Source organism: Girardinichthys multiradiatus, chromosome 23, assembly GCF_021462225.1.
Source record: "Girardinichthys multiradiatus isolate DD_20200921_A chromosome 23, DD_fGirMul_XY1, whole genome shotgun sequence".
Lineage (NCBI taxonomy): Eukaryota > Metazoa > Chordata > Actinopteri > Cyprinodontiformes > Goodeidae > Girardinichthys > Girardinichthys multiradiatus.
This window is the reverse complement of record NC_061815.1, coordinates 22,890,536-22,917,598: the sequence shown is the minus strand read 5'-3', so window position 1 is coordinate 22,917,598 and position 27,063 is coordinate 22,890,536. Positions and strand designations below refer to the sequence as shown.

Below are 27,063 nucleotides of genomic sequence, written 5' to 3'. Positions count from 1 at the left end.
CCAGTTTTTATTTGAATGAATACAAAGGCCCATTTAGGTTAAACAGCATGACTACTCTAATTAAAAAGTACAAGCATTGTAACGTTTAACAGGTATTTAAGTTCTCAATAGTATATTACTAATATATTAACTTTAAAGTTTAAGGAAGATGGTTTTGATTAGTTTCAAACATTGATACCGCAGCAGTCTCTTGATGTGTTGAATCCACAGCAATAAAACATTAGTCACATCATCTGTTGATTGGAAACATTTATCTTTAACTCTCTGAGCGAAGTTTTGATTGACTTTTATTTGTCTTAGTTCACCCTCCTGCTACAAAATAAATTCAGAACCAGTCTAGCAACTTCATTGTTATTAAATAGAAATGTAAAAAGCTTAACATTTTTGTAAAGATGTGTAGACTAGAGTGTAGGTATTATCCTCCACCCTTATCTGGGTACTAAATATTCTACTGATGGAAACAGAAAACAGTCATTAGTAAAGGTGAAAATATTTTATTTTGTTTTAAATGTTTTTTACTAAAACAACTAATATAATTAGAATAAAAAGAGGAACTATAACAGTTGTCCCACCCTCTCTAATAGCAGTGATTTTGGTTTAGACCTTTCACATTTATAACACCAGCTGTGTGATGATGGTGCATGCTCAAAAAAAGCAAAGGTTCAAGAGGAGCTGTCTGGTGCTGACTGGCTGTAGTTTGACACCTCAATGAGATTGTGGTCTGGATCTCTGAAGTAAAGTGAGGTGATGGGTCCCACAGCTCCACTCCTCTGCACGGGTCCTTCTTCAATCTCAACACCGCAAACCTGCAAAGAGATAAAATAGCACTGAGCATTAACACTTGATTTATTCTCCAAATAGTAACAAAGGGTTAGATGAAAAGTTCAATGGAGGGGATACCGGTCTCTGTGTGTTGGGAGTACCTTCAGATGGGCAGCTACTACACTCAGAGGGGTTTTGGTGACGAGACAGAGGTCTGCAGAGCCTGAAGTTGGATGCTTAGCTTTTGGCTCAAACTCTTGGCCCAGTTGGTGAAGGTTAAACTTTTGTTTCCCAAAGCTCAGAGCTTTACGACTACCCTGAAAACATTAAGATAGGAGATATAGAAAAAAATGAAATGCCTTGAAGCCAACTAGGGAGACGGATGCTATCAACTCGTTCAGAGTCAAATCCTGCTCTCTAGTGGCTGTTTTTCTATAGAACTACTATCACTACTACTGATCCTACAGTAAATATTTACTTAGTGTTTTATAAAAATATACTTACCCATTGAACTGTTTCACATGTTGACACATTACAACATCAAACTTCAAAATACTGCAGTGGGATTTTATGTGCTAGAGCAACACAAAGTGATACATAATTATAAAGTGGAGTAAAAAAAAATCTGTTCAGTTCAGTTGAATTCAATAATACTTTTCTGATTTTTTATTTTTTCAAATTTGACAACCATGGACATATCTTCCACGTCACGACTATGCACTACTCTGTGTCGGCCTGTCAATTAAGTTTGGGGTTGTAGCAAAATTTCAAAAGGTTCACGAGATATAGATTTGCAAGTATTATTAGTATTACTATTACTAATACAACGCAATCTTGTTTTGTAATATTCTTTGATGAAGGGTCACCTACCTTAAAAGTGATAACCTCCATTCCGAGAACTGATGTATAAAAGTTGATTGTGTTTGGCACATTTTTTACTGTCAGCACCAAATGATCCAGATGGCTCACTTCAACAGGACAGGTTGCCTTGAATCTGACAGCGAGGTGAGTTTCAGTGGGGCTGACCTACAAGAGGTGTGATAAATAATTTTCCGAGAATTACCAACACGTGCTGATAGGTTGGATGTCAAACAAAAGGAATGCAGCTTAGATTAAACAGCGCCCCTCAGCGGTGGCTGTATGCTACACACTTTTCACCTGAGTTGGGTGTAATTTTAGCCTAAATGGCCCACCATCCCTTGGGGTACATTAGCAGGGATTTTTCGGGTACTCCTGCTCCATAACGATTTACAGAGGCCCGTTCTCACTACCATAAGTCAAATTTCCAAAAGGACATCCTGAAACTGACAACTCTACCCGGAAATACGCACACAGATCTAACTCTCAGGCCATTTAAAAACGAAGCTGGCTATATGTAGCAGCGGATGCTTGTAAGCGAAGCGATAATAACACAATTTACCTTAAAACAAGTCCTCTGGAAATACAGCAAACGACTACCAGCTGCCCGGAGCGCCATCCTTACTGGTGTGTTCAAAGGTCCGACTGGTGTTGTGCCGAGAAAGTGTTCCCCTGACGCCTGGAGCACTTCCTTGTCCGACCTCCATGTGGATAATCCCACTAAACTGGTCTCGGCAGACCTGTACAATAACTATGCAGTACGTCTTCTATGAATTATGAAACCCTTCTATTGTAGTCCGCATTGCTGGTCCATCTCAATAAAAGACAGTAACGAAAAGGTATTTGATTTCAGTGTTTATTTATATAAATTTAGATGCTTACAACTAATGACAACTGAAAGTTCCGTTTCTCAGAAAATCTGATTACATATGACTAATAAAAATGATACCGACGTTTTGATTTGGCCTACAGAATCATTGGGAAGGCTGTTGACTGACATGTCCAGAAGACAGTCATCGACACCCTCCATTAGAAGGGTAAGCTACAAAAGGTCATCAAGCTGGTCAGTCACAGTGTGCTGCATCCATGTATACTGATGGGAAGTTTAGTGGAAGGAAAAACTGGTTGAAAATAGTGTAGAAGCAAAGCCTATTCAAAAGTTTGGAGAAGATTCTCAAGGAATGCACTGCAGCTGGAGTGACTGCTTTAAAAGCAACTACAGACAGACGTACCTTGAATATGGGCTGTAATTGTTGCCTAAATTACTTGTTTTAGTTCACACTGCCTCTGTATATATAGAGAGATACTACAGAACCAATTAGTAAACAGTCATGGCAGAGGAATTTAAAACTCAGACATTTACATCTCCCCACAGAACTGGCTTATTATAGTTTATCTAGAGAATTAAAATAAAAGCACTTGCTAATGGTGCATCACCAGCACCTGTCAAAAGTGTTTTTTTTAACAAGGTTAATGGTTTAAAAACACAACATTAAAAACACAAACCTATAGTTATATTCAACTTGCTCAGTTATTAAGTTCTAAGTAGCTTATTGGGTCAGGATTCCAAGACTTATCCAGGTACAAACAAATTTAGATGGGGTTTTAGTAGTATAGTGTTTTATAAATCAAACAGTACAATGCTAAAATTGTCTTTAAAATCCAACAGTTTCCAGGTTATATTTGTTTTTCATTTTCTACTTCAAGATTCAAACACTGCTGAGCCCCAAATTATTCACAGCCCCGTGAGATTCAGGTTCCATCTTTTACCAACATGTTTTTTCTGAATGGAGGCAATATTAGGCCTTGGAACAGAGTCTAGCCTCCAATCTGATAAGAGAACCCTTGGAAATAGTTACAGATTAGGGTGATGGTAAGGAGACTTTTGAACCTCAGAGACTTGGAGCTCATCACCAAATAAATCATTGTACCAGTGAAGACATGTACAAAGAAGAAGGGTTTGATTGGTGTAAGGCCAACAAACATTTCCCCAGATTATTGAGAGGGGTATATACCTTCAACATGGTATTTTTTCATTAAAATTCAACTAAACACATAACATTTTTATAATACTTTTACTTTTTATTTTTTTAGAGATGGCAGCCTCATTTCTTAACAGAAATAAGTGTCTTGTAGGAATGAAAATAATTTTAAATCTAAAGCTGCTAGGAGGATGAATAATTTTGGGCTTAACTGTGGATAAATACTTAACTTTATAATCATTCACTAAATAGGGTGCTTTACAGCAGTTCCTCCATGTTTTAATTGTTCCTAAAAGCAAAACAATTAGGAGATTCCGTGCTTTGACACATAAACCACTCAAGGTTTTAAAGCCACACACACCAGTCTACGATTCTGATCTGAAAAGCTTCTGAGTGCACCGCAGTCAAATTGCTTGTTTGTACAAACGTGATAATAAAACTGATTCTTTAGATACCGAAGAGGAATAAAAGAAAAATCTGAGTTTACCTGTTCTTCCTCTCAGTAATGCTAGGTTTGTCCAAAAAAATCTAATTGAGATTCAAATATTTTTACTTTAGACACCAGAATGAGAAGTCTGCACAGCCAAACATTTCTCCATACTTACCCGGGCCTGGAAGATGTCAAAGGAAATTCCACTCTTTACAAGGCCCAGTATGAACTCTGTTCAGTAAGTTCAGAAATCTAAATCATAAGCACCTTTAAAAACCTGACAGAAATCTTGTATATTATCTGTTCCATGAAGCAGAGCTGGATCCCTTTGGTGCGACTGTCTGGGCAACAAACCCCCCCGGCGTATTACTGGTCCACCCTTTGCAGCAAACAACGTCTTAAAAGCGAACTGGAACATCAAAATAAAGCATTAAAATCCAATGATGTAAGCGAATGATTGTTGCTACACAAGGGTATAAAATAGTTTATTTGCTTGCTTTGCCCCTTAAGCTCACCATGTCCACTAGAGGGCAGCCCAAAAATAAAGCTGTCAACACCACGTTGGGAATTTAACCCAAGGAAATAAATGACAGCATCAAATAAACTATTTTATACCCTTGTGTTGCCACACATGTATCATCATAAAAAACAAAAACACCACAAGCAGAGCCCAGAACTCATAGCTCTGATGTATTATTTTATAGCATAACAACTTATTTAATTCAGCGGTTAGTTTCATCAAAACACCCAGTTAACATCCTGCACTGGGTAGGTCACAGAACAAGGCCAAACCTAAGCCCGGCCCCTTTAGAGGAGACACACAGTTCATTTTTTTTTTTTTTTTTTTTTTACATGTTTATGCTATTCAACATCTTGCATTCAAATATCTGTGTCCCCAAAGGGGAGGCTATAATCGTGGCTAAGACATCAAACAGTGAAACAAGAAACAGGATGGCAATAATAGTGATGCCCTTCAGCTCCTTTACCGATGTTCCTGTTTAACATTTTTAAAACCTACATAGCTTCTAGATAAAATCAACTTCAACACAATGGTTATAAGTCTTCATTTAGGATTTCAACAGTTTTTAACAATAGTACACATTTAAATCATGGTCTGTTTTTACTATACTTGTACATTTTGCAAATATTGCACACCACTTGGGAGGATTTGCTCATAAAGCAGTTGGGCAACCTCTTGACTTTATGTTGAAACTTCAATTTTCCATCAATGTCTGAGAGTCTAAGCCATTGTTTGATGAACGTTTTAAACTCTGGCTTTAGCTAAGGTTAAAAATCATTTCCATCTGAAACCAGTTTCTGGTTGTATTAGTAACCCGGTACCAGAAAAATACGACGAGCTTGCTAGCAGGCAGCAGCTGCTGGTGAGAGCAAGGGAATGATTGCTGATTCACTGTACACCAGAAAACATATGAATAGTGGAAGAGGGACAACTTTAAATTTTGAGTCTGTTAGTCTAAAATTAGGACTCGTGTACAAAATGAAATCTGCCGACATTTCCTGGTCATTTTGCCCCTTTAAATCTGCCACAGGACGTTTGATCCCAACCATGTCAACAACAGTTTATGCCTTATAGGTCAAAGTAACTTTATTTAATCTACCTGGTCTATTGTAGGGAAATGTGGTTTTCTGCCTCCAATAAATTATATCTACAAGCAGGTGGTTGCTTAGAGTTTTACTCTGATCGGGGGTCATGATTTGTCATATTTCGCAGGGATTAACTGGCCCAAACTGGGCTCAGGACCCAAATAATTGTAGGCAGGGTATAATAAAAAGTTTTCTTAAAATATGGAAATTTAACATGTGAAATTTCTATAATTTATAATTGTTTATGAGTACAAAATGAAAGTAGAAAAAGATAAAATGGCAAAATGATGGCAGGAAATGTGGGTTCAAATTGTCAAAATTTACCTGAAGCCAATACAGGCAGATCCTTATTGCTGACATGTTTTCTGTTCAAAATAAATTAAAAAACACAGCAGGATCCCAAATGCTGTTTCCCTTAATGCCAGAGCAACTGTTTTTATTTATTTATTTATTGTTGTTTTAAACAATCTAGCACAAATTGGCAAATGGAACTCCAGAGTAGGGTCTTGTTTGGGTCATTAAACGAAAAAGGAGGAGCACAAGTTGCCCGCAACCAACTCATGTGTACACACATCTGCTATCCTGACACTGCCTCAAGTAACTGTTACTGAAATGACTCAGATCCTCGTGTGAGATAATTTACAGTCCTCAACCAATTCACTGATACAAAGAGTCAAAATTATTTTTTTACAAGCCTATTTACAGCTAATACTTTTCAACTGCTGCAACTAAGAATTGTGCTTGAGGTGCTAATTAGGATTCATACCAAAAGAAGATATCTGAAGTGTTTAAACTACCTGCAGGTGGGCAGCAGCATTTATAATCCAAGGGTTTAATATAAGATTACAGGTCTACTTGTGTACATGGCTTGGTGTGACGCAACACTGCATGGACACAACAGGTTGATCAACAGCATGCACTGCTTTCGCTCAGCCCTGCACAGCGCTAGCAAATGTCCAATGCACGTCAAGAGACGGAGCACCTCGAATGAAACCTGTAACATAATGATCAAACTCACAAGTAATGAGAAAAATAAATTTCCATAGTGGAGACATTTCTTCGAAGCATCTTACATGACTTGGATGTGTAATTAGTTTGAAATATGGAAAAGGTTGGAGTTTGTTAAGAGTTAGATCACGCTCTCTCGGTTGGCTGATACCAGGACAGCCCTGCGACAGATGGGGCAGGTAGAGTTCTCAGAGAGCCAGCGGTCTATGCAGTGCACATGGTACTCATGGGAACAGGGAAGCTTGCGTAACTTGTTTCCCTCGGCGTACTCCGTTATACAGACGCTACAGGTCTTCAAGGCGTCGCTCTCACCGAAGTTGCGCATAGCAAGGTTATCAATCTGTTCTTTGGTCAGCCCCTGAGGCTGGTCGTCATCGTCGTCGTTCAGCAGGAAGAAGTGAGCAAGTCGGAGGAAGGGCAGTGAGCTGGGCTCCTCTAGGCTGATGGGAGGTCTAGGTCGAGCCCTACCTCCCGAAGCCTGTGGGCCGGTGGCAAGACCCTCATCCACATCCGTCTCAACTGTCCTTTCTCTGGCTCCAGGAGCAGGAACAGCAGGTTGCTCGTCAGCAGCAGACACATCAGCATTACTAGCATCTGGATTGTTGAGGGTCTCCGTGTCTGCGGGTGTCCCGGTACCGCGGTTTGAATCTGTAGAATCCGAGTCGGAGTCCATGAGGTAGCCTAGCTCGCCGAAGCCTGTCATGATCTGCCTTATCATAGACTGGAGAGCCATCGATGTTGCCTCTCCTAACCCTGCATCGGAAATCCTACGAATCGGAATTCGAATGGTGCTGACGTAGGTCCTCACCCCAGCACGCTCAGAGCGGGAGAAGGTCCTGCGAAAACCACCTCGCTCGCTCTCATAGAGAAATGTGTTGTTGGAGTTCTGCGAGCGTGACCGGGTGCGGCTGGCAATGCTGTCTCTTTGCCGATATTCACCCGGACGCACACGACGCACCTGCAGATCGAGCATTATAGTAGGGGGACGTCGCTCTGCTGAGCCTCCTTCATTCCCATTAGACTCCCCTTCCTGAGGTCTGACATTCTGGGCCTCAGGGACGGATTCTGTTTCAACGCTGGGTGGCTGAACATTGTCGTCTACTGGGTTTTGCCTGGAGAGAATATGTTGACGAGTCCGAGAACTGCCCTCCACTTGAGGCACTGGAGGTGTGTCAGTGGAAGAACTGGGGCTTTGAGAGCCATACATGTGTCGTGGACTGGACACACCATCTAGGTGATCCAATCGGAGAGGTGAGCGGCTTCTGGCTAAACGGGCTCTTGTCCTCCGTGGTTCTGGGCTACGACTGCGGGGTCTCCGTTGTCCCCTTCGTGGAGAAGAACAAGGTGGGGGTTGCTCCGGTGAGGCTGCAGCTGCAACTAGAGCTGGGGCTGGAGCTGCAACTGGAGCTGCAACTGGAGCTGGGGCTGGTGCTGCAACTGGAGCTGCAACTGGAGCTGCAACTGGAGCTGGGGCTGGAGCTGAAACTGGAGCTGCAACTGGAGCTGGGGCTGCAACTGGAGCTGCAACTGGAGCTGGGGCTGGAGCTGCAATTGGAGCTGCAACTGGAGCCGGAGCTGGGGCTGCAACTGGAGTTGGGGCTGCAACTGGAGCTGGAGCTGCAACTGGACCTGGAGCTGGGGCTAGAGGTGGAGCTGGGGCTGGAGGTGGAGCTGGACTGGGAGGCTCCTCTACAGCTTCTTGTGAAGCAACCTCTTCCTCAGCTATTTCTTCAGGTTCTGGCTCAACAATGACAGCTAATTCTTCAACAACCGGTTCTTCCACCACCTCTGTCTCCATAGGAACCTGTGGCTCAGGATCTGCAACCCCTTCATCTTGGCCTGCTGGCGACTGCTCCGAAGGCCCCTGCTCCCCTTCAGCTGCTGCCTGCTGTTCAGCCAGGTTGCGGTTCACACTGATCTCCAGGCTAAAGCGAAAATCACCACTGTTTGGGTTTGTCTGGCTCACAGCCCGCCAAGACTGGTTTCCGCGATGTCCGGTTCTAGTTGTGTTGCCGGTCCGTCTCACTGTGTTTAGCCAGTCTAGCAGGCTATCCCCACCTTGGGAATCCTCGGAGCTCTCTGGAGTTTCTGGGTGAGGACAAAAACCAAAGGCAAATTACATTTAAATGTTGATGCAAATTAGGCACTCAAAAGTAAAAGACCCCATAAACATACCAACGGGATCTTCACTGTTCTCAGTACTTGGGTTGTTATTCTGCTGCTCTGGACCATCTTTGATTTGTTGAAGTCTATTAAACAGCTCATCCTCAGTTACCTCTCCTGGAAGAGATATTACAAAACATTTTTATTAAGTACTACTTGAAGGGTATAATCCACTTTGTCTTCTCTAGCAAACTGCTGGGAGTAAATACCTCCTTTAGTACCTATAACAAAAACCAAATATGATCTTACTGCAAAGAATAAAAAGCTGGCTGAGATACACACTAAAATACAGCTACATAATTAAAAGGTTACATCTTAATACATTAAGCATGAAAACCTAAACACCTGCTATTTTGAACTCAAGTGGAATTTGTTTTGTTGGACGCAGCAACAGGACAATACTTAAAAACCTCCAGACTTACCAGGGCCACTGTCCATTTAATTTCACCTCCTTGGTCCTCCACTAAAGGACGCTGCAAACTTATATTTCCCCACCCACTGTCCAGGGACAGAAATGGACTGGACATCTTCCACTGTCCACAGGCGGTTGCATTTTGAGCAAACACAAGTATAGTGAAAAAAGCGGGAAACTAGCCAAAGTAGGAAAATAATGGATTACATGATATGAAAGACACACGACTACAGACTAATAAACCCAGATCAATGTGATACTATGTCCATTTTTTTGTCCTTTAGAATAACAAAGTTTTGTTTCTGTAAACCTTGTGATGGGCCAACAATATTTAGGAAAAATTTGGTATAGTGCAATTCTCAGGTTCAATATGATTTTCTAAACTGAACTCTGAATGTATCAGTTAAGAAACTAAAAAACTAATATTACTAATTATAAAAAACGGGGCTAGTGGTGTAAAATCAGTTGCTAATCCTACTGTTTGCTGCAATCTTAAACAAATAATTACTTAACTTAAATGTTATTGCAAAAGATTCTAAATATAGTGCTAGATGCCGTATGTCTAAACTGTAAACATTGACACAACTCTCCTAAACACTTTTCACATGTCTCCATCTAAAATTGGAGGCCGACACATGGCATTAACTGGATTCCTACAAATGTTTCAAATTTCCAAATTCCAGTTTTCCAGACTCTAATTTCTTGATTTTCCTATTAGTTTTACAACATTTGGGATTTTTGGAGTACAAATGGGCTGTTTGTTACATTGTCTTTATGTCCACAGATGATAAAACGGCACAATGTTGAAGTTGGTTTCTTGTTCAGCAGTGCAATAAAGGGCTATTTCACTCTTTTTTGGCATCTGGATCAACTAAGGTTAGCTCTATTTCTAAATCTATGATCCTAAAGACTTCTCGAACCTGGACTGGATTTCTTCTATGGTTTCTTTAAAGTACAGTTGCCGTTCTGTGATCTTCATTTTATTTGTAAAAATTCCCAGAAATTAAAGGGTCTCACTGCTTCGTTTTTGCCTTCTAAACAAAACCAGGTCAGTCAGTTTAATAACCACGGGTTCAGTTTAAAACTCGGAGCTAAGCTGATCCAGAGGCAAAACAATTATCTTTGGAGAAACTGCCTTTTCTTAATATTAAAATTATTTTGAGTTTTCTTTTTTTCCAAATATAACCAGCCAAACTTTCTTTTACCATCCTATTGCAGAAGAAAATTATTTTAAAAACATGTTTTATCACCTGGATTGCCCAAGAGATTGTTGTCTCTCATAAGGCGATAGTCCTCATCACTGAGATTGTTGACGAACTGATAAAAGGCCTCTTCTCTGTCCAGACGATCCAACTGCCTTCGGCGCTGCGACTCTGGCTGGTCACCGCTGCCTTGCTCTACGCTGTCAGACCCTTCCATCGACTCTGAAGGGTAGAAGAATGAACGGGATACTCTGCAACTTTGAGCAAGATCCAGTTACTGCAAGAAATAAGAACGTTGCATTGTTAGAAATGTGAGGTAGGCAGTTACTATGAGTAAAGCCTGCAGCTGCCATTTTTATTCCATCCATTGAATTTACTGACTGTCCTGTCCACTCAAAAAACAAAAATAATAATTTGCTATTGTGGGTTAAAGGTTTTAGGTAACAGTAACAAAGTAAATTTACCCAGAATTCAATATGTTACCTTATTTACCTTCAGTTACTGGCATAACCTGGACGCAACTTCCAAGTTTTGGTCCAATAAACTTGTGTGTTAAAACCCTAATGATTTATTGGTCAATGTTTCCGAGTACCTCCTGTGAAGCTCAAAATGGCTAATCCCACCGGCAGATTTAGAGTTAATGTCTTTTTTTTTTAACCACAAAGTTTGTTTCTGGTTTGCAATGACAGAGGCATCTCCCAAAAGATAAAAAGACAATGTAGGAGGGGGTTACATTTTGAAAAAATAAATAATGGTTTATTTAGATTTAAGCTTTTACTCGATTATTAACGGAATCTCTACTCTGGTAGTATTGATTATTCACCTTAGTAATGAGCTCCAGTTGTTTAAGGTTGAACCATCTCTTTGCCATCACCCTAATCTTTAGCTCCCTCCTCAGATTCAAGTCAATATTACATCAATATTACTTCCAGTCAGAAAATACCCCAGAAATTTGGATTTTGAAATCCTTTGACTTTAGTCATCGTGAATCTATTTACATGATATGGCTTGAAAGGTATTTTGATGATCTTTCAAATTGCATCATTTGTTTTTGACAAACAAGCCTTCTTAACAATTTACTAACATAGCGAAAAACGCCTGATCTAACCAAAAATGCCCCATTTTATGCATTCAAATAGTCTCACAGGAGAACGGACAAAGCTCTGCAAAACTCCTGTTACGAGATCTAAACGTATTTTTAGAATATGTAGCTGTAACTTATGTTAGCACAGTTCACAAAGCAGACTGACAAGCTAGCCTTATAACGCACCACTTAGTTTTTAACTACAAACAGTATACTCTATAATCCAGAAATCATGGCAATTTACATCTACTTGGTTACAAATAAACTAAATCATTCTCAGACTATGTGTCTTGAAGTCCGAGTCGACAACAAGTATGTTGGTCAAAGTCGAGATAAAAACAAAATGGCATCTTATGACTTGCGTTTCCTAGCTGTCGATTAGCTTTGTGTAAGGTAGCTAATTCAGTCATTTGAAAATGAAACGCAAAGATGACGCTTTACAAAGTGGCCAGAAAATCCCAAAATGCGAACTCTTGACCCGATACTAGTTGTTTATTCGGCTTAATACACGATTATGAAACGATCAAACAACCCGGTTATCTAGCATTCAAGCTAGTTAGCGCTCAAGGTAACTGAGTGGCTATGTACGTTATAGTTAACACTAGCTAACTTTGCCAAATTGTCAACTTATTCATCAGTAGTTCATTTAGAGAAAACGTAAGAATAATTACATGTATACGTTCGATCTGTTTGCTAGAGGCTCGTTAAGATGCCATCAAAAATATATTGAGCATCAACGCAAGCTAACTTAACAAACGACGTCAACGAGTGACGTTCACAGAGCAAGCAAACAAGCTAAAATTTGCTAAGTATGAAAGAACCAAGTTAACCAGGCGTAAGGCGTTGTTTTATTAACAGTTAATGTCACTCTACCTTGTTAGTGATGCCGGTAGCAATATAGCTGGGCGAGAGGATTTCTATTTGAAGAATGTATTGAGAAAAAAGACTGATAAAGCAGAGTACGAGCTCAGGATTCCATTTTCTTTCTTGTAGGAAGGCTATAATGATTTTCCGGAAATGGATCTGAGGGCAGTTCGTCCCTGAGTTCAGCCTCAAGGCAGACAGTGAAAGAGTAAATGGTTCCTGTATGATCGCACATTTGCCGTTTTACCCAAGAGTATATGCCCTTTGTATACTTGAAATTACACGTATAAACAATTATACCTATATATAGTTTTTTAATGTTATCAGCAAAATGCGGAGAAATGCTACCCGACAGACAATAATAGGGGTAAATATTTACCCAAACGCCTTGGAAAGAGTGAAAATATGTTTATTTAGAAGATGGGTGCTGCTGCTCAAGCAGTTGTAGCGTCACGGTGTGGTTAGACTGGAGGACAATGCCAAGTTGACTTTACAGCATGCAAAACAGTCTAAGGTTACACACTCCGGTCAAAATACTGGCTTTTGTGACGGTAAAATGGAAGCCTGAAAAAACATTCAAAACGTTTACCACGAGAAGACATAATCAAAACGGTTGAATCCGTGTGCACACTTAAACTAATACATTCTGAGTCAGAAACATTTGCAAATGTTCTTCAGCCGTATAAGATTGGACATCCCTTGTCCACAGCATTGTTTAGGTGAGCCCGCAGATTTTTCATGTTGGATTTAATCGTCCACTCGTCTATTCCAAAGCCATTTTGTTGATTTCGATGCAGAAAACTTAAATTCCTCACGTTGAGCTTTCTAGCGGACGCCGAAAGGTTTTGATAAAACATTCACTTTGACAAAAGTTATCTAACGAAAGCATGATGGATAGATATAGTAGATATAGTTGGTTTTTTTTTTTTTTTTTTGCCAAACTCTACGGAGCCCTAAAACTCAGCTTTTTTGTTTGTTGCCCAGATGTTCAAGTTTAGTTTCACTAGTCCATAACCAGGTTTTAGACGTTTTTAGCCAGGCCTGAGTGTTTTCTTTGGAATAAACGGCTTCTGTCTTTTACACTAGTCTTTAGTCCAGACATAAGAATACAGGGGGCTGTTGTTACATGTAGAGGTATGGGAAGAAACATGTGCCATCAGAAACTGAATTTGAATTGCTCTGACTGAATTTGTATTTGTGTAATTTGAAATTAAATGCACTGGTTTGAAAAGGAATTTCACTAAACTGAAACTGAATTTTATGGTTTGAAACTGAATTCATTTGCTTTTAAAATGTATTTCGTTGTATTAAAAATCCTTGAAGCCACAGATTAATCGAACACAGATTTAATGATTCACGTATGTCATTCACTTATTGCTGGGTCCAAATCAAGGTCTGCATTCTTTTGAAAGATTCATTTGCAGGCCGATAACGTCCTGGATGAGGCGACGAATGCTGTCTAATCTCCAAGGTTCCAACAAATGCGTCCATTTTATCCCCAGATTTGAAGGATGGGTCCATTGTATCCTCCGTGTCCCACCCTATCCCATGATTCATTGCGGGTCGAAGTAGATTGTTCAAACAGAAGTAGCAAAGGCCAGAGGAGAGAGAAAAGTTAATAAAATTATATTGCGCATTCTGTGAAACAACTGAACTTTAACAATGTTTTTAGACGAGAATGTATGTAGATGTGTAAACCTAATATATCTGGTCAGTTTATGAAGATATCGCTTAATTACACAAATGCACCGATGTGTTCATCCACTGCCCCAGCAGCCGGCTCGCCTCGGCAGCTGTCAGCTGACCGGGTGGTTGAGGTGCGCTAAACCCAGAGAACAGCTGACTCCCGGCACATTGTTTTCAAACTCCCGCTGGGTTTCCCCAATGGGTGGAAGTTAAATGGATATAATTCAGTCAGATGAAATCTAATATTAATGTTTGGTTTATTTATAATAATAATAATTATTATTATTATTATTATTATGCTCTGCAAATAAACTTATTTAAACTTTGCTCCTAAAGTTAATATGTTAGTGTTTAAGTTGTTGAAAGCTTTACAAATAAATTAAACAAATGGTATTTGTCATCAATGTATTTTATCTAGTGTTAGATTTATATCTATGAACACTTTTCAACATTTTCAACATTTTAAATGGCTGAATAACGAACAAGATCATAAAACAATAACATAAAAAAAAAAAAACAGCATTATAAGCCATCAGCAATATGTAAAAAGGTTAAATAAAAACCGTGTAGTCATTTACAGTAGAGACAGTGTTATTAACCTTCAGGCTCCATTTGTTCGGCTTCACGCTAACACGGTTGCTAGGCAACAGAAATTACACTGAGGTAAGGGCAAGAGAAACGCAGACCGACGTAACACACTATGCTAATTTGGCATGTTTAGCTAATAGCTACAGGTAGCATAAGTGTTGCTGTCTGACCATCATTTATTTACATGATTTCTTATAGATGCTCATTTGACTTGGTGATGGACATCCGCTAAGCTCATGTATGCTGCTCTGCTCCAGCTCAACATGCCGTAAAGGAAGTTTAACCTGATGTGAAATGTAAATTGATGAATCTGTGTTTGATTAATCTGTGGCCATCCTCAAGGACCCGGATGTGTGACACAAAAAACTGAATTTTGGAACTGAAATTGAATTACAGACCTGAAAGTGAAAGTAGTCAAACTGAATTTTGAATACAACAAAATACATTTTAGAAGCAAATGAATTCAGTTTCAAATCATAAAATTCAGTTTCAGTTTAGTGAAATTCCTTTTCAAACCAGTGCATTTAATTTAAAATTACACAAATACAATTTCAGTCTGAGCAATTCAAATTCAGTTTCTGATGGCACAAGTTTCTTCCCATACCTCTACATGTACCAACAACCAGCTGATTTGACATATTACCAAAGATATTTTCCTTCAAAGAATTAAGTACCCATAATGTAAAATGCTTTAACACTTTCAACATTTTAAAGCTTTAACTTTTTTTTACACGTGTCCTTCTTGTATCATTTCAAAGATTAACTTAACCTTCCTACGGCATACTTTGTTTTGACATCAAACCATTTTGCAAATTTCAAAAATTTGACATGCTTGATTTTCTTATGTTGTTTTATACAGATCAAAACTGAAGCTTCAGTAAGTCCCACAACTACCATTAAGGATAAAACAATTTTGGTAAACAGTGACATTGGTAAATGCTTTACATGTAATCATGTACCCATTGATACTGAACTAAACAAGAATAAGAGGTTTTACTTGCTAACTGCATAGAGGTAAGCAAGGCGCATTGCCTGAAAATGTATAAACATCAGTGTTTATTGGTCAGTGTATGGAAAAATAAAGGCTATCAGTCAAATATTTGCCAGAAAGAGTGAAAAGAATCAACACAATCATCAAGCATGAACCAAAAGTAACTATAGGTTAAAGTAGTGCTTATTTCCCCTACCCTTTATCCATTCTAATTTTTAAACAGGCCCTGTGCACATCCCATTGAGTGAAACAATATAATTAAAAGTAATTTAGCCAGTTTACAATTTCCAGAGTGACCATTTTACAAAGTAATTCAAATACTGACATATACAAACAAACAACAAAACCAACGCTTAAAATGAATACCATACTTTTACAGGAATTAGTAGGAGTCAGTTGAGGGAGTACTTGATGATGATGCTTCCCAGGTACCTCTCTTTGGGGATCTCGGATGAGCTGGAGAATGCATTCGAGGATAGGGATCTTCGCAATTCTCTCCTGGACCTGCTACATCCACAACATGAGAAACTTTGCTGGATGTAGCATTATTCAGCACACTTTTCTGAAACCCACTCAAATGGTTAGACAGTAACAGTCAGTCCAAAGCATGTACTATATGTATTTCCTATTAGAAAAAATATAGGTAAAAATTGAAGCAGATTTTTCCCCATGGCCTGGAGAAGAAGTCAAGTCAAGTCAAGGCGCTGTACATACGGAAAAACATTACAATGATACAGAAAATCAAACAACAGAGGTAATTTAAGAAAAATAAAATAAAATAAAGAGAATAGAATGATGGATAAGAAAATGAAAGGAAAATTGGACTGAAAACATAACTAATAATGTTTAGATGGCACAGTCAAAGGCCACTCTAAACAAATAGGTTTTTAATTTTGATTTAAAGCAACTTAGGGTTTCGGTGCTTTTACAGTTTTCTGGGAGTTTATTCTAGATTAGTGGAGCATAAGAACTAAAAGTTGCTTCTCCGTGTTTGGTTCTAGTTTTGGGTACGCAGAGTAGATTTGAGCCAGAAGACCTGAGAGGTCTGGGTGGTTGATACACTGACAACAAGTGTGGAATATATTTTGGTGCTAAACCATTCAGTCATTTATAGACTTAATTTCTAGTAAGGAGATGAGCAGCAGCGTTCTGGATCAACTGCAGCTGTCTGATCAACTTTTTAGGCAGACCTGTGAAGACACCGTTGCAGTAATCAATTCTACTAAAAATGAACGCATGAAATAGTTTTTCAAGGTCCTGCTGAGACATTAGTCCTTTAATCCTAGAGATGTTCTTTAGGTGATAGAAGGCCAACCTAGTTACTACCTTTATGTGCCTCTGAAGGTTCAGCTCTGAGTCCATCACTACATCCAGGTTTCGAGCCTGACTGGTGGTTTCTAGCTGTATTAACTGAAGCTGTGTGCTAACTTTTAAACACTCTTCCTTTGGTCTAAAGATTATTACTTCAGTTTTGTTTTGGTTCAGCTGAAGAAAATTTAGGCACATCCATGCATTGATTTCTTCTAAGCATTTACGCAGCGCTTCAATGGGTTCATGGTCACCTGGTGACATCGTAACGTATAGCTGTGTGTCGTCTGCATAGTTATGATAACTTACGTTGTTGTTTATTAAAATCTGAGTTAGGGGCAGCATGTAGATATTGAATAGGAGGGGCCCTAAGATGGACCTTTGGGGAACGCCACATGTGATTTTTGTGCTCTCTGATGTAAAGTTACCTACTGACACAAAAAAGTCCCTGTCCTTCAAGTAGGATTTAAACCAGTTGAGTGCTGTACCAGAAAGGCCGACCCAGTTTTCCAGGCGCTCTAATAAAATGGAGTGATCAACAGTGTCGAATGCTGCACTAAGGTCCAATAATACCAGTACTGTGGTTCTTCCACAGTCTGCATTTATATGGATGTCATTGAACACCTTGACAAGAGCAGTCTCTGTACTGTGGTGAGCAGGAAGCCTGACTGGAAGACATCGAAGCGGTTGGTCATTGTTAGGAAATTGTTTAACTGCTGAAACACAACTTTTTCAATAATCTTACTGATGAAGGGGAGGTTTGTAGTAGTTCTGAAGTAGCAGCCTGTCCAAGTTGCTCTTTTTCAATAGAGGTTTGATAATTGCTGTTTTCAGAAGGCAGCATCGCAGGCCATTCCTGTGTGCATGTCCAGGTAGTGAGAGCTACCCCTCCGCGCCGCGGCCACTGAAGGATCCAACCCCCCCCCCCCCCCCCCCCCCACCTGCAACACTACTCCCTTTCTTCAGTCCACACTTGGATTACCATTTATCCAGAAAGGTTTGGTTCTTATTCAAAATAATATTTCCTTAAATATTATTGTACTAAATAAAGGAGGCTAATTAAACAAGATTAAGACTCATTTATCCAAATGTTTTGGTTCTTATTCAAAATAATATTTCCTTAAATATTATTTTACTAAATAAAGGCAGCTAATTAAATACCATGGAGAATTAGTCATCCAGAAGGTTAGTTTTATTCAGCAAACCATTTTTTCAATATTATTTTATTAAAATAATGTTTTATCTGATCTTACATCATGAATGATTGTTTGAAGGTATACCAATTATTTTCTAAGTTCCAAGACTAACTTAACTTCATTTTCAGATTCCTCAAGATAATTATTGGTTCTCAGACATAAATAACATTGAATGGTAATGTTGCATCATTATATTGGTCATGTTTTAACCATGTTTGAGTCATTTCTTTATATTGTATAGAGTTCATTGATCTTCCTTGTTCTTTCATTTTGCTTGATAGTTTTAGTTGGATTGTTCTAGGGTGGTATAGAGTTTGTTGACTGAAATATGTTTGACTTTGAGTTAACTTATTTTTGTTAATAAATTCTCGTATTTTAAGAAATTGTGTGAATTCATTCCATATATGTGTACAGTTTTGCTGTTCAGTAATGCCAGAGCTTGTTTCACCCCTTTTATTGTTGTTGTAATACCACCGCCTTATTGGGCTGGTATTCACAGACAACACCTATCAGACCGAATTATTACTAAATAAAATATTAATATTATATTCATAATAATAATCACAACAAAGGGAATGTTTCACCATTTGTAAAATTAGATGCTGATTTTGGCTCAAAGACTCTAATTTTCCCAAATTTCTTCATTAAATTTGACATCAGAACTGTGTGCAGGTCAGTCAAGATCTTTCTCAACAAACTCCCTCATCTACGTCGTATTTGGTCTTGTTTTGTGCACTGGTGCAAAGTAATATTGGAACAGGAGGTGGACATCCCAAAACTTTTTCTACAAATTTAGTTGCATGATATTGTCCAGTTTGTCTTTTTATGCTAAAGCATTAATAGTTAATTAAACTAAAACTAAGGTGCATAGTTCAGCACATGAAATTCACACCAGTGCCCCACAGTGCAATAAGGCTAGTGCTGTTCGCCTGGTATGACAAACCCAGTCATTCCCGGTCGCTTTCCCTTTGGAAATTTCATGGTTGAGATTTTTGCACAGGTGTCATCCTGTTACAGTACCATGCTGGAACTCATTTATCTATCTATCTATCTATCTATCTATCTATCTATCTATCTATCTATCTATCTATCTATCTATCTATCTATCTATCTATCTATCTATCTATCTATCTATCTATCTATCTATCTATCTATCTATCTATCTATCTATCTATCTATCTATCTATCTATCTATCTATCTATCTATCTATCTATCTATCTATCTATCTATCTATCTATCTATCTATCTATCTATCTATCTATCTATCTATCTATCTATCTATCTATCTATCTATCTATCTATCTATCTATCTATCTATCTATCTATCTATCTATCTATCTATCTATCTATCTATCTATCTATCTATCTATCTATCTATCCATCTATCTATCTATCTATCCATCTATCTATCCATCTATCTATCTATCTATCCATCTATCTATCTATCTATCTATCTATCTATCTATCTATCTATCTATCTATCTATCTATCTATCTATCTATCTATCTATCTATCTATCTATCTATCTATCTATCTATCTATCTATCTATCTATCTATCTATCTATCTATCTATCTATCTATCTATCTATCTATCTATCTATCTATCTATCTATCTATCTATCTATCTATCTATCTATCTATCTATCTATCTATCTATCTATCTATCTATCTATCTATCTATCTATCTATCTATCTATCTATCTATCTATCTATCTATCTATCTATCTATCTATCTATCTATCTATCTATCTATCTATCTATCTATCTATCTATCTATCTATCTATCTATCTATCTATCTATCTATCCATCTATCTATCTATCTATCCATCTATCTATCCATCTATCTATCTATCTATCCATCCATCTATCTATCTATCTATCTATCTATCTATCTATCTATCTATCTATCTATCTATCTATCTATCTATCTATCTATCTATCTATCTATCTATCTATCTATCTATCTATCTATCTATCTATCTATCTATCTATCTATCTATCTATCTATCTATCTATCTATCTATCTATCTATCCATCTATCTATCTATCTATCTATCTATCTATCTATCTATCTATCTATCTATCTATCTATCTATCTATCTATCTATCTATCTATCTATCTATCTATCTATCTATCTATCTATCTATCTATCTATCTATCTATCTATCTATCTATCTATCTATCTATCTATCTATCTATCTATCTATCTATCTATCTATCTATAAATAATAACTGTAAGGAATCATTCCCATGACATGTCTAGAAACTGTCTCAATAGGATTGACTTTCAATTTCAACAGGCAGAAGAAAAACATATTTATAGGCTGAACAGGTTTGTTAGTGGAGTTATGCTGACAGCACTGTCAATCAGAAAATTCAAGTTGATTGTCTGGTCCAGTACATTTACTTTTGTTTTCAGTTGTAATTTACTTCCTTTTTCAGTTGCTGCTTGGCTAGTATTTTCATTAAAATGACACAGTTTTTAATGTATGAACAAATTTGGTTTTTTTAAAATAATAATTATTAATTTGATTAAAAAGTACTCTATGAAGGGTTAGGAATTGCACTGAAGTTTTCCCAGACAAGGTTAAAACAAAACTTTCATCAATCGAAGATGTTTGATTGAGACACAGAAGACTATTATTGATGATTTGGGAAAAGGCATACCTTGGAGACGAAAAGTCGGGATCAGGATTTTGTTCACCTCCCAAATGAAGTTTACAGGTTTCTTTTCTTTATTAATATTTCTGTGTTCCACATGTCAACAAATATGTAGACCTTTGTAATAAAAGGACATATAATTATTCAATAAATCAAGCAGTATGTATGACTGCCTATTGGCCATAATACAACATTTCTGTGTTAAAACTACTTTCTTATGGTTATTGTGTATTCAGACTTCCTAAGAAAATGTATTTTGGGTTTTCATTAGATGTAAACCATGTTTATCAAAATTAAGAAAAATAAACACTTAAAATGCATTACTGTGTGTAATAAAACTTTGAGTTAATTTTTTATTAAATTAAATTCATTGATATTCTAATTCATTGAGAAACACCTACATTTGGGAATTTGGCATTTTTGAAATTGGTTTAGTTTTAGGTAAATATAAACAAGATTATCTTTTAGGAATACTTTGAACACATCAGATTAGGCTAAAAAACAGCATTTTGAAAACTTTGTTTTCAGCTTCTTGATTTTACTTCACTCTTTACGAAACGCAGAATTAGATATGCTTAATTCTTTGAAAATGCCATGCTGATGGCCTCTAAGTATCATAAAAAAAACAAATAAAACAAGACAAACAGTTGTCTTAATGACAGAGCTGCCTATTTCTGTCCAAGCAGTGAAAGCACACACTGACAAAACAAGCAGGATCCCATTTAATAATTACAGGTGCACCTGATGCATGGCATTAGACACTCCATCTTACAATTTGCTCTCTCTCTTATCTGTTACTGGTGAGTAAAGAACAAAAACAACGCTAATACCGGCTGACAATTTTGGAGACATACATAACAAGATCTGTTTGTGGTGGGAAGCTGTTTCTCAAGCTCCAATTAAGCATGCCAAAATGAGTTGCAGCACAGACCACAGTGGCCCTGGCTCAAAGTTATGGATGAGCAGTCGCTCCAGCAATGCCTGACCCTAAGTGCTAATTAGATGCGACATAAAATAGTAGGAGTGAAAGCAAGACTTGTAAAGAAATTAAAATGGCTTTTGTCTAAGAATGTGCCGGTATAAACAGGGAGAGACTAATTGGAGATATAAAAGGTAGGCAGGGATTGCACGTACACACTTGACAGCACAAACAAACACTCTGCAGAGATTAGATTTATCCATGCTACTATCATGTTAGTATCATAAGACAGGCAGAAATATTTGCCTTTCACAACTTAATGGTGATTTTCGATATTGGTCAAATAGGCAATTGCTCAGGGTGTCAGTAGGAAGGGGTGTGGACAAGCATCAGATAAAAAAAAATACATAACCTAGACATCCATGGTGTGCTGAACAAGTACTCTATTACGTAGGTCTGAGAATAGGGAGACTATATCACATGCTTTGTGCAGAAAGGCAATGTATTTTAATCAATCTCAGATGACTTTCTGCAGTTTGATTAGCTGGGGGGGGGGACCTATTTCCATTAGCCTTTCCTATTCTTACCTTAATTTAGTTTAATTTGTTCACAAAGAAGTTCATAAGTATTTTAAGTCATGTGATGTAGTCAAAGTGTGGGCAGTAATAAACACAATCCAACTCTCTTCAGAAAGCAGCATTCAAAATCTTATTTTAATTTGTATATTTACTCCATAAACATTATTACAAAACTCAGCAAGTTACCAATATTACATTATCACCATACAGGCTTGATCACAAATATTTAAAACCTTTGCAACAGTTACAACAAAACAAACAAAACAAAAAAAAATACTCAAATAATTTACATGAAAATCTATAAAACAGCAAATTGTTCACAAATTATATTTTTTCCCCAAGTTTTCATGTTTTTTTTTCTTTGCTTATTTGTGTTTTGCACAGTAACACAACACTCTCACAACAAGATCATGATCTTATTACAAAACTCCCAACAAAATGTAAATATTTCTAGTTTTTCTGTTGATACTTTCATATTTTGGTTTTTAAAACCAGAAACGTGTCGTCGTATATCCTTTCCACTGCCCACAGAGGCGCATAAAAGGTTACTCACACACACAAATACTTCACAGCACTTTCTAAGAAAAATATACACTTACAAAATATGTTACAAATTGGCACACAAAAAATATACAAGATTTTGTAGGGTCAAGAGTTCATTAAGATTCCTTCTGGTAACAACTCTAGACAGTATATATAAAGCTCGGTAATCTTTTAATGAAAAGAGCAAAAGTAATTCCAATCAGTGTCAAAGAATCATGAAGTGAATACATCAAACATAACATAACATCTTAATATACATTCATAAACAGGGTTAGGTACCTAATCTGTTTTGCATTTCTTTTTTTTTTCTTTTTTGATAATGCTGGGAAAAAAAAGTCAAACTAAAACAATAAAGAAAGGAATTTTCTGCTTTCTTAGCACCATTAACATGAGGCAGCTCAACAGTGGCACATTTTAAAAACAAAAACAGAAGAACAGAAATATTTCTTTAAAATAAAAATTTAGATGATCTCAGAGAAGTACATTCAATTTGACAATAGGCAGAAATGAGAGAAGGCAGACTAAATGGGCCTTCGGCCCATGTGGAGCTTCCCATCAGCAGCTTGTCTTGGACCTAACCCTGATACACTATAAAACATAAACAAAGGATCATGACAGAGAAAAGAGAGACAAAAAGATTGATTATGATCCTTGCCATATGCAAGAAATCTTTTTCTATAACCTGTGTGTTAGGGTTGCTGTATTCAATGTGACTAAGCCTGTTTTCAAATCAATCAGTTTGCAGTCTCATGTAATCACTGCTGTGTTCAAAATTATAATATTGTTCAAAACAGAGAAAAAAATTTAGGCCTTGCTTCAGTAGATATGAGTATAAGATACCATACTACAGTTTGATTGGCTCTGCACTCGTCCTGAATTTAATCTATTGAATAAAATCAAAAGATTTTATTACTTATTAAATGATTGTTAGGTCTATTTTAAGGTTGATTTTTATTTTTGGTGCTCTGAGGTAGTGAATGAGCCCAAAATAGATGACAAAAGTTAGGTGTTTATACATGGCAGACATTTTGACTTAAACATGTAGTGAACACATGTATGTGTTACGCAGGGCAGCATTCCACGTCTGTATCTGTGTGAGTCGTTTAGGCAGAATGTGTGCAAAACCAGAACTTCGTCTAAATGGAAGGCAGACTTTCTTAACGCACTTGTGTTTCCCTGCTCATTTAAGTCAAAAATGTCTGCTGTGAAATAGGTTAATTACATTGTTTCTTCCCTCTGAAGGTCATACATTACTGGTCAGTAAAGTAGGCATGGGCCGGTTCCCAATATCAAGGTACACCAACGTTTCAAAATGTTTCAGTGTTAAAAACTGGTAAAACCTCTAGGTCATATGAAAACTGTAATTTAATGTCCTGTTAATGAGATAATACAGAAAGTGCCAGAGTAATAGGAGTGTTCTTCAGCTGGAGTAATGCAGCACTGCCCCTTCCCCACCTGTTGCTGCACATTGGCGGTCAGCTAGCTGAAAGGCTACAAAACCTTTTCTCAGGTTACAAGAAAGTTAAATTTGTCAGTTTAGAAACAATTCTGGTGCAAAACACAGATAGTGTAAAACTAAAGGAGTGTCACCTGAGACTCTTATTAAAGGAATAGTTCAAATGTTTCAAAGTGAGGGTCTATGAATGTTTAAGTAAGAACGCCCTTAATTGTATTAGACAGTTTTCAAAACACAGTAGGTAAGAAAAAGTGGAGAAATCCTCAAAGCAGTGGTAGTCTAAGAACTAGACAGAGGAACCCATCATTTAGCAGTCCTTCACAATTTAAAACAATTCAAACCGAAAATGATTGTATTCGTGGGACACAACGTAGTATGACCCAATAATAAACTTTAGTGTTACCAAGCTAAAGTTCAAAGAGCAAAGTCCACTACTGGTGGACTTAGAGCTGAGTTGCAGCTGGTCAAGGTTGACTGACAAAGTAAACAGATTCAACGATTATAACTTTAGCTTAGCAACACAGATGTTGTTCAAGTTAGAAGACAGAAACAAACATAACAATGTTTTTTGCTAAAGAGTAGACATTTAATATTTGCTAATAGAGTGCTTTATTCCAAAGATATGTACATGTTCAGTTTGAGTTATTACAGGTTGGTAAAATCTGACGAGGTAGGGGTTCATTCCACTAGCTGTTAGCCCTCCATCGCTCTGAAGATTTCATTACTTTGTTACAAACTCTCTGTGATGTGACATCTCTGATACAGATAACTATTATTGATAATAACTTCGCAGAATTATAAGCTTAAAACAATATAATTATCCCTTTAAGGTAACCCTGTTCAAAAACTAGAGTTGGCAAGCTACAATCAGCCTCTCTGTAAAGCAGCACTCTGCAGGCTAGAAACGTTAGCACACAGCCTGATAAAATGACCAACTAATATCAGCTTGTTATACCTGTGTTACTCTATAAAGAGTATAACCACCAAAAAGTTTAATATCGTACTAGTATGTAGGAACTACACCTAAATTTAGAGGGTGTTTATATTTTTCCTCTGTGAATCAACATCAAAATGAAAATAATTAATGTTATAATAGATAACATTATTATCACTTCAATACTCAATATGTTATTATAGCAGCAGTAGTAATAATTGTGTTTTTTAAAATAGCTCAAATTAAATCATGTTATATATTTTTCTTTTAAGTTTTTTTGTAAACTCCAGGATACAGTAAAACTGTATTTTTACTCAATATTATCATTCTGTGAGAATCTCATCCCGGCCCATGTCTACTGGTCATAATATTTTTTCATAGACTGAAATTACAGGTAAGCTTTTTGAAAAACAAACACATGGCGAAGAAAAAAAGAAGTAAAATTGTTGACATGATGAAATAAACTTAATGATATGCAGCACCAGAAGTGCAACTTATAAAGTAAGGCATAGTTAATAAATAAACTGCATGGGAATGTTAAGAAACGTTTATGTTTAAATTACCTTCTCTAGTAAGACAGAAATAAAAGCTTCTATGAGGAGAGAATGCAAAGACATGCTTTCCATCATTTACAAGATTACTGATTCCATTTGTACTGAAAACTGCTCTCACATTCACAATAACCCGAACTGCAAAAATGTCCATTCACATCTGATGCATGCATCAGAACCTCTACGAGTGATAATCTGACTTAAATTTGCAGTACAAACAGCTATTCAGCAAGATGCAGCCCCAAATGACAAGTCATTTACCTGCTTACCCACAGACATTTCAACTACAAGCCTCGTGGTCCAGACAGAGGTCACCTGAACCTCTCTTTTTACCCAGTCCTTCCTCTACTGTGGCCATCAGAGAGGGGATCTGCCCTTTGCCTCTCTTTTGTTGCTTCTCCATGCCAGGCGATGTTGAGGTAAATTGAATTTGGCAAACAAAGTTCGGGGGTGTGGGGGTGGGCGGGAGGGGAGTAGAATTCAGAGTCATTCAGATTTGGTTTTGTGAGTGGCGGTGTACCACAGCCAGCTGTTGGTGCCTTTCATCAGAGAAGAGAGAAAACGTCTCAAATAAAGAATTCCAGTAGTTGCAACTCTCTGTAAGGAGTCTCCAACCCAAGCAGCCAATATTCCAATGGATAGAAAAGAGGAACAGCCAATATTCACACATATATAAGAGGTCATTTACACAGCATTGTTACTTTTGGCACATCGATTTTGAGATTATAATCATCTTTTTTTGCAAATATTGCATGTCCCTGTACAACAACATTGACAAAAATACTCTGAGGGTGGAGCTTTTATGAATTTGCAAGGCGTAAAAATGTAAATTTAGATAACCAGTTCTTCTCAACTGCAGAAGTAAACGAAACACTCAATAAAAGGAAATGGGAAGTCATTCCAACTTTGAGGAAGGAAAGAAAAAAAGACAAAGTCTGATATGTCATCAATACAAAATGGTCCCATCTTTTGTGTTTAAGATGTCTTGCTCTTAAATAGGGCTCATAAACGGTAGGTTCCCCTCTTGAAATGAGCCAGGCAGTGTATGAAGGACAGCAACAACAGGACATCCATATTCTGCATACAAAAACAGATGAGGAGGGGGGTGGGGTGCGTAGATGTCACTCAATGCATTTGTGTATATAGCTACATCTTTAGGGGAAAAGCGAAATAAATCTATAATTCAGGGGAGATAGTTCTGCTTAGAAAATACAAAAACAAAGTTCCTCAAAAAGGCGACAGTACTGTTTTCAAGGCTTATTCTCTTTTTTTCAGACA

The 27,063-nt window shown here is 37.4% G+C and overlaps 3 protein-coding genes and 1 long non-coding RNA gene across 7 annotated transcripts in view; 1 reads left to right on the top strand and 3 right to left on the bottom strand.

Moving 5' to 3' along the window:
* Positions 1-478: 478 nt before the first annotated feature.
* glod5 (glyoxalase domain containing 5) lies at positions 479-2,388 on the bottom strand. Its single transcript, XM_047354196.1, has 4 exons — positions 2,183-2,388; positions 1,633-1,788; positions 924-1,079; positions 479-806 (listed from the first exon to the last, which is right to left on the bottom strand). Exons 1-4 carry the CDS (start codon positions 2,237-2,239, stop codon positions 663-665), a joined length of 513 nt encoding a protein of 170 aa, XP_047210152.1. The 5' UTR covers positions 2,240-2,388; the 3' UTR covers positions 479-662.
* Positions 2,318-10,702, top strand: LOC124860692. 2 transcript variants are annotated; one of them, XR_007036416.1, is made up of 4 exons: positions 2,318-2,459; positions 2,593-2,657; positions 4,161-4,270; positions 10,565-10,696. It is a non-coding gene; the product is annotated as an uncharacterized LOC124860692 (long non-coding RNA). The 2 variants fall into 2 exon arrangements; XR_007036415.1 differs by lacking the exon at positions 4,161-4,270 and having other exon boundaries at positions 10,565-10,702.
* On the bottom strand, positions 4,710-10,639 carry rlim (ring finger protein, LIM domain interacting). Of its 2 annotated transcripts, XM_047354191.1 has the most exons (4): positions 10,471-10,639; positions 8,821-8,925; positions 8,251-8,733; positions 4,710-8,172 (listed from the first exon to the last, which is right to left on the bottom strand). In XM_047354191.1, the coding sequence occupies exons 1-4, from the start codon at positions 10,637-10,639 to the stop codon at positions 6,767-6,769; spliced, it is 2,163 nt and encodes a 720-aa protein (XP_047210147.1). In that variant the 3' UTR covers positions 4,710-6,766. The 2 variants fall into 2 exon arrangements, with proteins under 2 accessions (XP_047210147.1, XP_047210146.1); XM_047354190.1 differs by having other exon boundaries at positions 4,710-8,733.
* Positions 10,703-22,417: 11,715 nt separating the features above from the next.
* nexmifb (neurite extension and migration factor b) overlaps positions 22,418-27,063 on the bottom strand; it is a 104,064-nt gene continuing 99,418 nt past the window's right edge. For both annotated transcript variants that reach the window (XM_047353624.1, XM_047353625.1), the window contains exon 4: positions 22,418-26,862. In XM_047353624.1, the coding sequence (XP_047209580.1) occupies positions 26,586-26,862 (277 nt within the window). In that variant the 3' untranslated portion in view covers positions 22,418-26,585. The remainder of the gene's footprint in view (positions 26,863-27,063) is intronic.

What these genes read in the sequence shown, in the direction of transcription:
- rlim (XM_047354190.1), bottom strand. Translation starts at nt 10,639, where the DNA reads ATGGAAGGGTCTGACAGCGTAGAGCAAGGCAGCGGTGACCAGCCAGAG. An exon ending in CAATCTCTTGGGCAATCCAG is followed by an intron (nt 8,926 to 10,470) that starts GTGATAAAACAT and finishes TATCTCTTCCAG; the next exon opens with GAGAGGTAACTGAGGATGAG. An exon ending in GAACAGTGAAGATCCCGTTG is followed by an intron (nt 8,734 to 8,820) that starts GTATGTTTATGG and finishes GTCCTCACCCAG; the next exon opens with AAACTCCAGAGAGCTCCGAG.
- glod5 (XM_047354196.1), bottom strand. Translation starts at nt 2,239, where the DNA reads ATGGCGCTCCGGGCAGCTGGTAGTCGTTTGCTGTATTTCCAGAGGACT. An exon ending in TGGAGGTTATCACTTTTAAG is followed by an intron (nt 1,080 to 1,632) that starts GTAGGTGACCCT and finishes TAATGTTTTCAG; the next exon opens with GGTAGTCGTAAAGCTCTGAG. An exon ending in TAGTAGCTGCCCATCTGAAG is followed by an intron (nt 807 to 923) that starts GTACTCCCAACA and finishes ATCTCTTTGCAG; the next exon opens with GTTTGCGGTGTTGAGATTGA.